Raw genomic sequence first — 17,251 nt, forward strand, 5'->3', positions numbered from 1 at the left:
GAGCTATTTTATTTGAAATATTTGTTTTTGACCTCCTATATATACATAATTAGTTTAGCTTTATGTGGTCATAATGGCTCCCATGGGCATACATATGCTGCCGGATAGGATTCACAATCAGTTAGGCATTATAGTTCCAGTACTTTCAATAGGGAGAATGATGGGTACTCATTCTATGTGATCTGTAGTTGTTATCTAGCCCTCCAGGATATGGGAGTATTTTTTTCCCCATAAAGACCTTTAATCTATGTAAAGCATTGTGAAATGTGTGTGCTGTATTCATAGCTGTTAAATACTTGAATAATTGCAGGCGCATTAGGACTGTAGTCGATTTAACTATATGCCCATTTGATAAATATTTGGGTGCATTTAGTTTGTCTTCTCTATAGTCTTCTGTTTGTTTGTGTGTGTGTGTGTGTGTGTGTGTATTTAGTTGTGTGTATGTCATACTTGCCTACTCTCCCGAGACTGTCGGGAGCCTCCCGAAAATCGGGTGCCGCTCCCGACACCCCGCAAGACTAGGCAAGTCCCCCGGAATGGATGCCGGCACCCCGCTAACCACCGCACCAGCCGCAAAAGTGGGCGGTGCGGGGGTGTGATGATGCGATTCGCGTTGAATCGCGTCATCGTAGCCCCGCCCCCTGCCTTATAACGCCAGTAATATTGGCATTATAAAGCGGGGGGCGGGGCCACAATGACGCGATTGCGTTGGCACGCCCCCGCTCCGCCTATTTGACCCGCCCCCATCCTCCCTGCTGGATGGACCTGCCAGCCCCCTCCCGGATTCCTCTGCCGAAATGTCGGCAAGTATGGTGTATGTATAGGTGTGTGTATATACTGTATGTATTTAGGTGTGTATGTATTTAGGTGTCTGTATGGGGATGTAGCTACCTTGCCAATGGTTGGGATGCTGGCTATTGAAATACTAAACATAGGTGCCTAAATTCTGATGCCAGTTTAGATACCGACGCCGAAATCTTGACAGCCGGCATCCAGAAAGTAAGTATAGCAGGGCTGAGTTAGGTGTTAGCCCCGAGGGGGGATGGTTAGGTTTAGGCACCATGGGGGGGTTAGGGTAAGGCTATGTACAGGGGGGGTTAGACACCAAGGGGGGATGGTTGGGTTCAGGCACTACCGGGGAGTGTTAGGGTATGGGTTGGGGAGGGTTAGGGTGCAAGAAAGGAGGGTTAGAGGGAGAAGGTGGGAGGGTTAGCATAGTTACGTACCCCTGTTGGGATACTGAGCATCGGGATGCTGCTCTCTGTATATTGAGAGCTGGCATCTCGACTGCCGGTATTTCATACCCATCCTTGTGTATGTATATAGGTGTGTGTCTTTATGAAAACACACTAACAGTTTAGGCCTGTTGTATTTTATATGTGGGTGACGCCTATTTGAGTAATTGATTCACCCTAGTTTTTGCACTTCTCCGGTCCAATTGATACTTCAATTGGTAGGTCTTTGCCTCACTATGTTTTATATGAATTAAAGTTCTCCTTTTTTTTCTTCTCTGGTCTCTTCTCTGCATTAGCTCCTCTGACTTCATACTCCGCTGCCACTACTGGTGTTATCTTTCTGAGGTTTAACAGAAGATGCGTGAAAGTGTTGTCTACTTTTTCCCTTAAAATGCTACATTACAGTGTCACAGCCGCTGACACAGTAACACTGCATTTTCGCATGCAGATGTGAGTTGCACATAGAATATAGGCATGTTGCATATCATTTTAATCAGCATAAGCTGCTTTTGTGTACTATTTGCATTTTAAAAAGCCATACAAAATGCATGGCACTCATACTTTGTGTAATGCGACTTGTAGCACATGGAGAATAGATGTACAGATGTGTCCTCATACGTCTAGCCTCCTTGCTAGTTAAACAACCCTTCTAGTCGCGCCAAGCGTTTTTTCGTCCAACTTTTTACCTTCAAATGTGTCTTATTCATACAGTGGTGCGAATAGATAGCACACGCAGCTTCTACTGTTTAAAATGATATGCGGCATGCCTATATTCTGTTAAGCTGCCCACACACATAGCAATATTTTACCCGATCTGGCCGATTCCGATACATTGGAACGACAGATTGTGTCCCCGCTGGTCGCACATCGCATCGTCAGATCTGCCGTGCAGTAGGGCAGATCTGACAATCTAGGACGCGATGCACTGTAAAAAGTCTGGATGCAGGAGAGATCGTATCAAGATTGCACTCCAAATTGTGTGCAGAGCTGCTGGGAAGGGGGGGGGGGGGTTTCAAGGGAAATCTTACACATCGGCTGATCGTGAGCACATCGCTATGTCTGTGGGCACCTTGAACGACTGCGGGTGTATCTGCATGCGAAATGCTACGTTACAGTGTCAGCGGCTGTAAAACTGTAACATAGCATTTCGCATGCAGATACACCCGCACTCGCTCACAGAACACAGGCATGCTGCATATCCTTTTAATCAGTAGAAGCTGCTTGTGCTAGCTATTCACATCGCTGTGGGAATAAGATGAATTGTAAGGTAAAAAGTCGCACGAAAAGACGCTTGACACTACAGAGGCACACGGAGCTCCAGCGTTATGTGTAGCACGATTGTTGCTGTTATACATACAGTATACAAGCCCTCTGAGTGCCCCCTTTTTTCATATATATATATATATATATATATATATAATGTGTGTGTGTGTGTGTATATGTATGTATATATATATATATATATATATATATACACACACACACACACACACACACACACACACACACACACACACACACACACACACACATATAATGTATATATGTAGAAAGGGAAAGGTGGCACTCACAGGTCTGATGTAATGAAAGAATCAAACTTGACAACTGTGTCTGCCTTGTCAACGTTTCAGTCTCACATGACTTTTATCAAGAAGTCATGTGAGACTGAAACGTTGAACAAGGCAGACACAGTTGTCAAGTTTGATTCTTTCATTTCATCAGACCTGTGAGTGCCACCTTTCCCTTTCTACATATGTAAGTGGGTGTTTAATTGAACTTCCAGGAAGGCACCAAGGCAAGTAATTTATTTTGCTATGCAGACCCTCGTCTACTCCCTGGTCATTTCCAGATTGGACTACTGTAACCTCCTCCTATCTGGCCTCCGTAACTCCCACTTCTCTCCCCTCCAATCTGTACTCATCTTCCTCTACAAACATTCCTCATCTTCCGCCCACTCCTACAAGACCTACACTGGCTCCCCCTCCTCTTCAGAACCCAATTCAAGCTTCTCACACTCATTTACAAAGTCCTGACCCAATCCTCTCCCATTTACATGTGACTTCAACTGCCTCCATACGCCCACTTCGCTCCACAAATACATGCCGTCTCTCTTACCAATTGATTACTTCCTCCCACTCCTGTCTCCAAGATTTTGCCTATGATGCTCCCCACCTTTGACATTCTTTCCCCCTCGCTATCAGATGCTCCACCTCTCTACTAATCTTCAAACGGGCTCTCAAGACCCACTTCTTCATCAATGCTTTCCTGCTCCCATCTTAACCCACTGCTCCATGCTCCTTACTTATGGTCTACCCCATCTGTGTCACACCTGTCTGTCTTCCCCTGCCCTTTTAGAATGTAAGCTCTCACGAGCAGGGTCCCTTTTCCCTCATGTGCTTCTTGTACCTTTACTTATACTATCATTTACTCCTAACTCCCTACAACAGAACCTAACACTTGGTTGCCGACGCCATGCTGCTTATTTAAATGTTATGATCTCTAATGTAAAGTAGCAATGTTTATAAACCATGTCCTTGTCTTGCACTGTTTTGTACGGTTAATAAATCATTTGTTTATGTAAGGTGCTGCAGAACCCTTGTGGTGCCATATAAATAAAGGATGATAATATCTGTGTGTGTATATGTATATGTATATATATATATATATATATATATATACACACACAGATGTTGTCAGGATGCGGCCTGGGATTGGCGGCTACTCACCTCTGTGCTGGTGTCCTTGGGCTTAGGTGTCCAGACACTGGGAGTGGAGGTGAGTGGTGACTGAGTATTCTCCCTGGGGTCCGCTAGGGCTCCATGCGTGCTGGTTTCCGGGGTGCCGGGCATGGGTGCAGCCATGTTGGCTCATATCACCTGACTAGTCTCTCCCAATGATAGTCCTGTGGTCACTCAGCTGATCATCTGATCCAATGATCAGCCACCCAGGGGTATTTAAGTCTGACTCCAGGAACAAGTAACTGCTGTTCAACTTCTTTGTTCCAGTGCCTGTGATACTATGTTGCTCTGTGCTATTTCCTTCAGAGAGTTGCTCAGTAAGCTCACAGTTCTCTAAAGTTTCCAGTATTAGCTTCCATGCTATTCTCAGTCTGAGAGATTAGTTCTCTCCAAGTATCCTGTCTTTCATGTTTTCTATGTCTGTGTCTTGTTAAGTGCTGTTAGTTCTGTGGCTATTACCCTGTGTCCCTGAGGTGTCAGATTACCTGCTATTACTATTAGCTCCCAGCTGCACCTTTTAGCATTCCCAGCCTGTCTACATCTCTGTTTTTCTGTGCAAATCTGCACCTGCATATGTAACTATTCCCAGTATATGCATGTGCCCAGTCTGCTCTGTTTGTCTGTGTAATCCAGCACCTGCACATTTAGCAATCTCCAGTACTTGCCAGTGTCCACATCTCCCTGTGTTGCTGTGTGAATCAACACCAGCATTTCTAGCTTTACCAGAATAAGCCATTTTCCACTCTGCTCTGTGTTTGTCTGTGCAGCCAGCACCTGCATATGTAGCAAACTCCAGTACCTGCCAGTGTCCACATCTCCCTGAGCTACTGTGCTATCAGCACCTGAATTTCTCAGCGATTCTCAGTACATTTCTCAGTAATCTCCTGTGATCAGGATTTCTAATTGTGTTCCAGTATGCTGTTCCATTCTAATATTCAAGCATCCAGTTTATCTCCAGTGCTCTAGCATTTGCTTCATTTAGTATAGTTTCCGGTCTCCTGCCATTCCCAGGTACCTGTCCAGAGAGCCACGACCTGCTCACTTGGTGCAACGGAAAACCAAATCAAATTGGAGGGGTCACTGGAGAAAACCACCAAGTGAGTTAGACTCCGCGCCTCTGGGCAGGTCTAGCCAAACCTGGGTTCGGCCGCAATTACTAGACCTAGCTACAGTCACTTCCCTAGCCACCCGAACCCCCCGGTTGACCGTCCTCCACAGAGGAACACTTGCACTGGATCGTGACAGATGTGTCCTCATGCATGTAGCCTCAATGAGCCATGCGGTGCAAGACATCTGGTGTGAGTGAACCACGCTGAGCAGTGTAGCGTCTTTTTCGCTTATGTGCGTCTTAATCACAATCTGATGCAAAACAAGACCGTTCCATGACACTGCACTGATTAATTTGATATGCAACACTTGTATATCTGTATGCGACTGAGTCTGAATCTGTATACGAAGCACAATGGAACTTGGCGTGAAAGAAAGCAGCGGCACAATACAGATTCAGAATAAGTCGCACACAGAGATAAAAAAAAAGCTTGAAGCAAGCCGAGTCGCACAGGATCAGAAGGGATGTTTGGCGTGAATGCAGCAATAGTGTATGAGGACACATCTGTATATGGGTGTATGTGTATATTTACAGTCAGGTGCATAAATACTGGGACATTGACAGAATTTTCATATTTTGGTCTCTATTCACCACCACAATGGCTTTGAAATGAAACAAACAAGATGTGCTTTAACTGCAGACTTTCAGATTTAATTTGAGGGTAATTACATCCAAATCAGGTGAACGGTGTAGGAATTACAACGGTTTTTATATGTGCCTCCCACTTTTTAAGGGGCCATATATACCGACTGTACATATCGGTATATCTATAGGTGTGTGTCTGTATGTATATATATATATATTCTCTCTCTCTCTCTCTCTCTCTCTCTCTCTCTCTCTCTCTCTCTCTCTCTCTCTCTCTCTCTCTCTCTCTCTCTCTCTCTCTCTCTCTCTCTCCCCCCCTCCCCCCCCCTAGAACTAGACCAGGTCTCAAACTGAGTATATACATATATATATAAACATACATACACACACGTATATACATGTAAATATGTGTAGTAATATTGCAGCATTAACAGGCCTATATATCAGTTTGGATTTCAAAGTGACCCCCGTCCCGGACCTTCTCCCTCCTGGTTACCTCGCTGCCTGCAGCTCCCAGCACAGGCCACGTCGATATCTGAGTATTACTTACATTGTGTGGGGCTTGGGAGGAGAAGAAGCCTCTGGCACTGACACTGCCTGCTGAAACAGGAAAACAGGCACACTCACTCTCTCTCACAAGCCCTGCTGCTGGGAGAGGCGGCTACCCCTACCCACAAACCCACGGTGCATGGCCGGCCTTTACTGATGTCAGACGCTCAGACTCCGCTCCCAGTACCTCCGGACAAGTGTAGAATGTACAATCATTGTACATTCTACACTTGTCCAGAGGTACTGGGGGCGGAGCCTGAGTGTCTGACATCAGTAAGGACCACCCGCTCTCCGTCACTTTCCCCCCAACTGCTCACCTGGCCACCTGGGGAGTTTTAAAAGTTTAAAAAAAAAAAACGGCATGGTGCAGGGGGACTTTTTGAGCCGGCGGCAATAGCAAGCGCACCCCTTGCACCCTCTATAGTTATGCCACTGTATATACTGTGTGTGTATGTATGTATGTATGCAGGGTTCGCAAAAAACGCGCCACAGCAAACTGACGACCCAGATTTAAAAACTGATCGGGTCCTGTAGGGCCCGCTGGCTGTTTGTGCTGCTGTAGCCAGTGGCTGCGCTGTGGCGTCTCCCCCAACCAGTGGCTGCGTTGCGGCGTCTCCCCCAGCCAATGGCTGCGCTGCGGCGTCTCCCCCCAGCCTGTATGCGCGGTGTCTCCCCCCAGCCTGTATGCGCTGCGTCTCCCCCCGCAGCATCTCCCCCATCCATCGGGCAGCAGAATTGTCTGTGGTGCCGGGACCCTCCGGCAACCTGCGCTCCTTCAGCCAGCTGAGCGCTCTGCACACAGGAGGCAGGGAAGGTGGACACTGCTCAACCCCATGTGCAGTCTATCTTTACCCCTACCCTACCCTCAGTTCTGCCCCAGCTGCTATCCTAACTATTGCCGGCCCCTAACACCCTCCTTGCCCCCCAGTATTGCCCTAGTTATCTACCCTTACCACTCCCTACACCCAGTATTGCTTGCCACTAACTTCTTCCTTGCCCCAGTACTGCCCTAGCTGCTAACATCTCTTTTCCCCTATATGTGTCCCATACTGCCCCTGCAGCTATCTACACTTGCCCCCTCTCTACCCCCAGTGCTGCCCCAGCTGCTATCCTGACCCAGCTCTGCCCCTAACTATCTACCCTGGCAACTCCATACACCCAGCACTGCCTGTCCCTAACCTCCTCCTTGCCCGCAGTACTGCCCCAGCTGCTATCTACCCTCACCCCCTCCTTACTCCAAGTACTGCTTTCCGCTAACCCCCACCGTACCCTCCCAAGTACTGTGCCAGCTGCTATTTACCATTGCCCTTCACACAACCTGCCCCTAGTACCCTCCATGCCCCCCAGCACTGTCACATCAACTGTCTGCACTTACCCCTCCCTACCCCCAGCCCTGCCTACCCTTACTCCCCTATAGCTGCAGCTCTACCCCAACTTCTCCCTGCCTTTACCCTCAGCTCTACCCCAACCCCCTGTACCCCAACTGCTATACACCCCCCCAGCACAGTCCCAATTGGTGCCTGCCCTCAACTCCCATAATATGTAACGGGACCCAGAAAAAGTGGTGTAGGACCCCAATTTTTTTAAAGTGAGGGGACCCTGGGACCCACAATTTTCTCCACTCACCGCGATCACTGTGTACATACCGTGTGTGTGTGTGTGTGTGTGTGTGTGTGTGTGTGTATATATATATATATATATATATATATATATATATATATGTGTGTGTATGTATATATATGTGTGTGTAGGTGTATGTGTGTATGTATATATATATATATGTGTGTGTATGTATATGTGTGTGTATGTATATACGTATATATATATGTGTGTGTGTGTATGTATATGTGTGTGTATGTATATGCATATATATATATATATATATATATATATAAATTCATGTATATATGCAGCTAGAAAAAGTGGTCATTTTTAAATGCTTTTTCCTGAACTTCTAAAGGCAACATAGTGACATTGTATTTTCTGGGCTAATATTGCTATAAATGTAATTACTAGTGGATTTCATAAATGTAAAACATTCATTCAGAAATCCACAACTGGGCTCAGGTGTTTCAGGGTTTTCTATTGTTGACTTTCACTGTGTGGTGCATGAGCTGTCTGCTGTTACCAGCTGTGTTTCATGGAAACAGTTTGTGTTCAGATGGCTCATGTTGTTAGAGTGGATTTACTGCTGTTGACATGAAAGATATCTTCATGGTCCAAGTTGTGGATCAATTTTTTTTTTTTTTTTTTAAACACATGCTACTAAATTCTGTACTGCAGTTGTGCACTTCTGAAACTAAAATACATGTGATTATTTTATGTTCTCAGATGGTATTTTAATGTGTACATATGTATACCTACAGTACAGTATGTGTAGATTTCCGTGCAGAACATTTGGGCAGTAGGTGGTTAAGCCTTTCAGAGACGCACAAACAGATCCCTCGGAGTCGGAGAAACAGTAGTGTCTGGAGAATGTCGCAAACGGAGTATGACACTACTGTAGCATTGCCTTCTGCAGCTCATAATTTTAGAACACTATCTAAAAAGGAAGAACAACAACGGCGCATGCAGTGTGTGAAAGGCATCTGTACCTCTATTTTATGGTATTAAACAGATTAAATCTATAATTCATGAAAAAAGAAGAGTTGTGCGAGTATCTAAAAAAATGCATCAATTTAATACACAATAAAATGTATACAATAATAAATATCAAAAAACATATAATTGCTAATTAGCATAGGCCAGAGGTATAAAGGGTATACGGTTTTGTCTCAGAGGTAAAGTCCCACTTATTGGTTTCAAACACTGTGCATGATAATATTATGGTAAAGTTCCATGCAATATATATATATACCGGTACCACTCTTGGGTGTAAGGGAGAAATGGATGTAAGTAATGTCCAAAATTGAAACCTCTGAGACAAAACCGTATACCCTTTATACCTCTGGCCTATGCTAATTAGCAATTATATGTTTTCTGATCTTTATTATTGTGTACATTTCATTGTGTATTAAATTGATGCATTGTATCAGGTAATAAGATACTCGCACGACTCTTCTTTTTTCATGAATTATAGATTTAATCTGTTTAATACCATAAAATAGAGGTACAGATGCCTTTCACACACTGCATGCGCCGTTGTTGTTCTTCCTTTTTAGATAGTGTTTGTTCCCAGAGAGACTACTCTGGTACATGGCAGCAGCTATAAAGTGTCGTCTTAGATTATTCTATTAAGAATCTTTCTAAAAAGTTTTTTTAGTTCTTTTGGGACACATCTGGAGTGCCTCTTTCAGCACCTTACATATCTGTACAATACTTACTCCCTCTGTTTTAGTCTGAGAGGCTGCAGATACGAGTCAGTTCAGATGTGTCGCCTTACATTACTGTACAATACTTCCATCCTTTTAGAACAACAGATTCTAAAATATAAATCTAAAATATAAATACAAAATCACATTATTTTTCAGTGTTTTTCTTCCATGTTTCTTACTGATATATATCATTCGGTAGATAACACTAATCTCTGTGAAATGTTATTTTCCCAAATTAACTCCCACCCCCTAATGAGCTGAACTTCACAAGCGCCATGTTCTGGAGAATCCTCTCCCCTTACTGTAGTCAATAGATTCCCCAGGGCTCAGCAGCTAGATGTTGGGAAACATTTGATTGACAACCTCCATCTTCACCATTTTGCATTAAGATCAGACTGTAAAGCCGGCCATACACGGTGCGATATAGTAGCCGATCCGATGGATTGGCACGATATGGCTGCTATATCGTACCGTGTATGGGCATGATATCGTCCCGTGCGTGCTCTCATGGGGTCGCACATCACATCCCCAGATCTTACGGAAAATTCACTCGATCAGGGGAAGCGATGTACGACCCCATGTTGCACTATGCGGGTGAGGGACGGGGGTGCCTGCATATCGGGAGGTCGGCCACTACTTCGCACTCTATGTGGGGACCGCCCGATATGCCAGGCATCTGATCGGCCGTCGTCCTACATGGTGCATATCGCACCGTGTATGGGCCGCTTAACAGTAGGGTGTGGTTGGGGGTGCAGGAGACGGCAACAATGAATTTCACACAAACCACAGAGATAGGATGTGGGTAGTGTTATCCAAAGCTAAAAGCTATTTTCATGGACATCTGCCTTAATGCATTGTCACAATATTTTTTTTCCCAGAATTGCAAAGTTGGGTACCTTTTTATTATGTTCTTTCATTTAAAAAAAAAAAAAAAAATAGCATTTAAAGAAAACCGTACTGTTTTTCCATTATCCCCCACTACTAAGCTTCTCCTTCATTTCAGTTTTCTCTGTCTGTATTCTTCAGAATGAAAGAACAGAGGTTTGAGGAAGGATGATAATGGGAAAAATGTACTTATGTACTTCAGAACTTTTAATGAAAGCAAAAAAGTAAAAGTTAGCTATAAGTAATTTAATATACCTTTTTTGTCCATTCTCTTCTATTGCAGAAAAACAAATAATTCAGAGCAGCACTGTCCATCTAGTGCCTGCTGACCAGACTTGCTGTGATAAAAGGAATTAAAAAAATAAAAATAAAAGAAAATGCAGAGACTCAAACTATTCCTATTTTGCTGAAGTTTATGACGATGACCATCAATTCTTTCTGATCTTGTTGGATTAGGAATGGGAAAACTTTAGGCCAAATACCGTCGGTGAAAGATTGATATTTTGTAGCCAAATGCAGAAACATTTCCTAAACTGTTTTAGAAACATCACTCATCTCTAGCCGTGGCGTACTGTTACTCATGATCTGCTTAAAATGTTTTATGTAAACTGGCATAGGCCAGGAATTGGTAAACACCACTGGGACTGTTTTAGTGAGTCATGTAAAAATCAATGAGGTTCCGGAATACATAATTATTTGTGAATTTTACAAATTTTAAATGTTGACGTACCTATTAATCTAGATGGATGAACCATAATCTTCTAGGATATGTAGAACATATATCCATTCTACAGAAGATTAATGTAGTTCTGATTGGGGAAGGGAAAAACCGTAATCTTTGGGGACTTTTGGAACATATTTCACGGATATATTTTTCCTTTGACTTGGGATTGAACTTTCCATATTTAGGCACTGTGTTAACGTTTCAGTTTGGTGCCGAGCCACATGTGGATGTAATATTTGGAAGATTTAACCTATACTTTTGCAAAACGGAAGATATTGTACATCTTGTGGTCATGTACAATATAATCAGCAGACTTGAGGATTTAGTCAGATATCTTTAAAATAAATTGTGCATTTAGTTTTTGTGTTCAGTTCTGGGTGTTTTTGTAACATTATATACTTTACTTTGTTTAACTTGAATATAGAAACTATCATTACCACTGATTTATCTCAACTCTTGACATACTTCGGTTGCAGGGATCCATTATGTTATGACACACCATAAATATATATATATTCCTACAAATTACCACCATCTCCTCTTGTCATTTTTGATTTCTAATTTAGTAAGCACAGTAGTAATTTGTCTTATTATTGTTTCACTACATACTACATCTTTAACCATCATTGTCACTCACAGAAAGCCAGTAATTCAGGGATAACAGAATCATATGGTTTATCCTTTTATTTTGCTTCAAATGTATGCTAAATCTACATATTGCATGAAGGTTGTATAAACAAAAGTACAGTATACTGACAGCATTTGCACTACTTTTGGCTTTAAGTAGAAAGGTTACGATTACCTTGGCGAGAAGCCGTGTATAGCAAGCCCTGAAGTCATCAAAAGTGAGTGCCTGGTATTGCTAGTGATAGTCTTGCCAGCCTCCTCCTGTGATTGCATGGGTAAAGATTGCAGTGATATATGTACCACCACAATCCCCTGATCATGCAATACTTGAGGGAATAATGTTTTATTTAGAAAGAATATTTTTTTCCAGTTTCTTTTAATTCTTTTATTTTTGATTTTAGCATTTTTGTATAAACTGCACTGGAAGCACAAGACCCTGTTTGGCTGAGAGGATAGTCTGAGCTTACCTCTGCCACCCCAGTATCAACAGGGAGCTGATCAATTATCAGTTACCACATTGACATTGCTTTTTGATAAATAGATCCAAAAGAATGAACTAATTGTTTCCAGACTTAGCAAATCTGTTACCACAGTGATGCAGAAGGTTGTACTGCAACTACCTGTATTTTTTAAATAGACCATCTGTGAGATGGTCTACAAAAAATGTCCCCCCTTTTCCCCTTTATGAAATTGAAAACACTCTAGCCTTCACCAGTAGCCTAACAAAAGGCTTGTTTCTATTACAGAGTTTGACTCTACTAATGCACATTCCCAAGAAGCATTGTGTATGTGTGCCCATTAGGTTTTTGTGACTTTTTCTGTAGTGCACATGGGGAAGAAGAGACAGTTGCCCAGGAAGTCATGAGAAGAGTTCAGATGTCGGATGCACTTCTAAGTATGCATAATGCTGTCCTAAGACGGCGTGATATTTTTCTCACAAACGGCAATAACCAGTGGTGGCTCTAGAGGTGTGGCTGCAGCACAGTCCAAGATTCAAATAGGGGAGCCACACCAACTGCCAGTGAGCCCTGGCCGGCGATGTTTGGGGTGACGCTATGGCTCCCCTATTTGAAGCTTGGACTCTGCAGTCATACCTCTGGAGCCGCCACTGGCAATAACAGTATATTATTGCATTTTCATAAATTGTAAACATACCACAGTCTCTCTAACAGGCTTCTTGCTATTGATAAATAACATGAAGCAGTAACCCCCCCACCCCCCTTGTCCGAAAACAACAGAAAAAGGGTCATCATTGCTTACTATATTAGACCCTTAATCATTTAAAACTTCTAAATACAAGGGGAATTGTAAGAAAATGGGTATGTTAAATATCTGCCAAGTTAGATATACCTTTTGATAAATTGCAGCAGCCTTCTTTTGACTATATACAGTAAACATGGAGCATTACATTTATTTAAAAAATGTGTAATCATAGTTTAAGTAGTTATTTTGTTTTGTGAGCACTCTAGTTGAAATGCTAAAGCCAAATGAATATGTTTGTATTATCTTGCCAGTTTACGTTGTCATCGGTATTGTATTGTATGCATACTGTATAAGGTAGACAAATTTAAATGCAGATGTGAAGATTAAACGTATGGAGCTCTAAGAGTAAAGATTACAATTATTATCCTTTTATTTATATGTCACTACAAGGGTTCTGCAGCGCCTTACAAAGTACATAAGCAAATCCGCACACAAGAAACCGTTCTTAACAGTACAAAACAATACAGGACAAGGTTTATAAACACTGCGGCATTAGCAACAATAACTCTTAAATAGGGAGCAGGGCGTCGACAACCAAGTATTAGGTGCCGTTGTGGGGAGTTAGGAGTAAATGATAGTATAAGTAAGGGAAGGAGAAGCACGTGAGAGAAGAGGGCCCTGCTCCTGAGAGCTTACATCCTAAAGGGGAAGGGGCAGACAGACAGGGGTCTGGAGGGGAATCTAGAGGGGAAAATAGAAATTTGAGACAAAATGAAGAAGTGTGGTTTAGGGTGGAGATCAAGACTGTAGGAAAGCTTATTAGATCATTTGATGATGCATCATTAGAAAATCCTTAGGAAATGCCTTGTAGGTGGGAGTTAGATGTGGTTATAATAGAAAAGGTGAGGTGCATTTAAGAGGCAGGTCTAATAGGGAATGGGTATGTGCTGTCGGGGTGCCTCCTATCAGAATACTGACAGCAGCATCCCGATGGTTGGTATCCTGACAGGAATCGGGTAAGTATACTTACCCTCTTCCCACCCCCCCCAACCCTCCCGCCTTGTAGCCTAACCCTCCCCACCCCGCACCCTAACTCTAGCCCTCCCCGTTAATGCCTAAACCTAACCCCTCCCTTTGTGCCTAACCCTAACCCTCCCCCCCTAGCGGTGCCTAACCCTAATCTCCCCCCCCCCCAAAAAAAACCTAATCCCAACCCTGCTACGCTCCCTTAACCTAACACTCCTCCCAGCTACGCTAAGGCAGCCCCGGACTTATCTTGTTCGATCTGGCATCCTTTGGCGCTCCAGCATCAGAATTAAGATAGACATCGTATTTCGACGCCTATCTTAAGTCCCTTGTCGGGATTTCCCTGTTGGTATTGAGACCAGCGGCATCGCGGCCGCTGGTCTCATAACTACATCCCGTCTAGTAGGGTATGACTATGAGACTTCACATATATGAAGGGAGGCTGTTGTTGAGGGCTTTGTAGGTGATGGTGAGCCAATTGAATTGGATTCTAAAGTATATCGTACCCAGTATAGTGTAGAGTGGTGAGTGAGAAATATCAGTCTTGCAGTGGGAACAGAGCGGAATGCAGGTTAGGAGTAGGTTGCAGAAGTCAAGGTGAGAGATAAGAGCATAGATAAGAGCTGTGTTTGCATTATGCACACCTTCCTTCTCTTCAGTTTCAGTGAGACAGTACCAATTTCAGGGCTCTGACCCACTGTCATTATCAAGACTGCATTATCCCAATTGGCCAGACAGTTGACAGGTATGGCCCATTCATCAGTGCTCTGCATATCAGAGCAGTGGTGAATGTTCGTGCAGCAATTAACATATTATTGAAAGGGTCTGGAGGAGGGTGGGGCTAAAGGGCAGAGTTAGATATGCTTTCCCTCTACAACACTTATAACTCCCTCGATGCCATGACCATGCCACTGTCCCAATCCTTCCCATTCAAATATTGGGAGACATGCCTGATAGAGCATAGAAAAGGACATATTCTTGACATTTCATAAAGGTGAGGAAAACAAAACTGCGAGAGAGACTGGATGTGAGAGGATGGATCAACAGTGACGCCAGGGCAACTGAGAGAGTGGGAATTATGTTGGTTTTGGGGGAAGTGGGAACTGTGGGAGGAGGGAAGAAAAGTTTTTAGGTTTGGAGACGGTTTAGGTGGCATTAAGTAATGTACATTATTAATTACACTAGGTCCTTTTATTTTTGACATGGAATTGTCAGGACAAACAATTATTGGCTGTTCATATACTGTAGATATAATAAAGTCCTTTTGCAGATATGTCCTCATACACTGTTGCTGCAGTTGTGTCAAACAGCCCCTCTATGCTTCTTAGCCACAATCCGATCCAACAAGTCGTTTCACAAGATTGCACTGATTAACTTGCTATGCAACACTTGTATATCTGTGTACGACTGAGTCTGTATCTGTATACGAAGTGCTACAAAGCAGAGGCTGCGGCTTTTTCCCTCGACAAGTTCCATTGTGCTTTGAATATAGACTCGGACAGGTATACATGTGTCACATATCAACTTAATGCAGTCTCGTGAAGCGGTTTGTCACACCCGATTGCAACGAAGACGCATGTTCGACGGAAATCGATACTTGGTGCAAGCCGAGGAGCATGGGACCTTTTTCCTGAAAAGAGCAAATGCTGTAAATTTGTTTTTAATGATTTATATGTGAAAAGTATTGATGGTCATCTTTTTCTTTCTAGTCTGTGGTAAAGACCGGCCGGTTACTAATCAGTCATGAAGCTCCAGTAACAGGAGGTTTTGCAGCCGAGATTAGTTCTACAGTACAAGTAAGTTGGCCTATGAAATTTAAGTTTTATTGTATATCAATTGCAAAACCACCATTGCTTTAAAAGTATTCTAACTTTTATTGTGATATTTGTTATAAATTCTTTGATAAAGCAAGGAGGGGCACAATTGTTTCTGAACCAGTTTTACAGGAGGCTTGCATATAGATGTGGAGCTTGGCTACCAATTATTACTATGATTGACATGGTAAAACTAACATTTACAATGGCACACATTTGTTTTACATCATTGGTGTACCTTAACTAACCAAGGTGCACAGTAGAAGTGCCAGGTTATTGCGCAATATCCTTCCGTGAATGTTGTTTGTGTTCAGTGTAGTCAAATGGGAATGGCTGCATGACATACTTAATTGTTCCTCTGTTCTTTCTATTGAAATGGCCACACATTACAATTCTGTCAGTCAATATAGCTGATTTACCTCAAATTGGTCATAGGTAGCACATGTTTGGGATGGCAGAGACTGTCAAAAATGTATGGAGCTATTGAGATTTTAACTAGTTCCAGCCAAGTATACCGGAGAGCTGAGCAGAAGGATCTGCCTAACTTAGCTGCCCAGGTTGCTGGTAGTGAGGTCAACTGTAGTTCTAATCCTGGTAGAAGGGAGGAAGAGTTGAGAATTGGTAAACAGAGGAGTAGGCATGAGACAGTTATAACTACATTCTGGGTGCAGGCTCCCATTGCTCACTAGGGGGGTATGTGCTACGCATTGGAGAAAGATAAAGTGCAGCGAGCTAAAGTTCCAATCAATAAGCTCCTAACTGTCATTTTATAGGCTGTGCTTGAAAAATGACAGGAGCTGATTGGTTGGTACTTTATTTCTCCAATTTCTCTCTCTCTCTAAGGCTTAGTACATCTACCCCTAGTTTCTGAGACCATTGTAAAAGTAAATGGTACCTCATGTTACAGTAACATAAAAAACACCCACCCGGCACCTGTAGTCCATTAATCTCTTTACAGTATAGCTGGGTATGTACATCCTTGTGTCTTTCCCCTGTGTATATTAGAAACCCTATAAAACAGTGAACTGTATTTTCAATTTGCTGATTAGCTTAGGTTAAGTAAATATATTTAATGGAGTTTCGTATAAATAAAGCTATGTTTAAAGATGCTGAATTTTATTAGTTTTAATATTGGAAAGAAAAATAACATTAACGGAGCTAATACACTGGAAACCACCAATAAGGAGGAGGACACTCCTGAGTTGAAAGGCTTGTAAAAGTCCTGGTATTATTAAATTGGTTATTCATGGTTTATGGAGAGCAACATCAGATTTCAAATGGCAAATTATTCAGAGATGTCATTTTAAATGTTTTCAAAATATAAATTCCAAAACAAATACTACGTCTGCATTTTTATTTTTATTTATTCTTATTATATACAGTGTCCACACCTTTCTAGTATTGGTTATGAACCCTCTTAACCACCAGAACAGACTGAGGGCC

General features: G+C 42.8%; 1 protein-coding gene across 1 annotated transcript in view; it reads left to right on the forward strand.

Moving 5' to 3' along the window:
* Positions 1-17,251, forward strand: part of BCKDHB (branched chain keto acid dehydrogenase E1 subunit beta) — a 252,167-nt gene that overhangs the window by 177,623 nt on the left and 57,293 nt on the right. The window contains exon 9 of the mRNA XM_088470538.1: positions 15,704-15,790. Within this exon, the coding sequence (XP_088326664.1) occupies positions 15,704-15,790 (87 nt within the window). The remainder of the gene's footprint in view (positions 1-15,703; positions 15,791-17,251) is intronic.

The sequence above is a fragment of the Taudactylus pleione genome, unplaced genomic scaffold (assembly GCF_031769625.1).
Source record: "Taudactylus pleione unplaced genomic scaffold, aTauple2 ptg000015l, whole genome shotgun sequence".
NCBI lineage: Eukaryota > Metazoa > Chordata > Amphibia > Anura > Myobatrachidae > Taudactylus > Taudactylus pleione.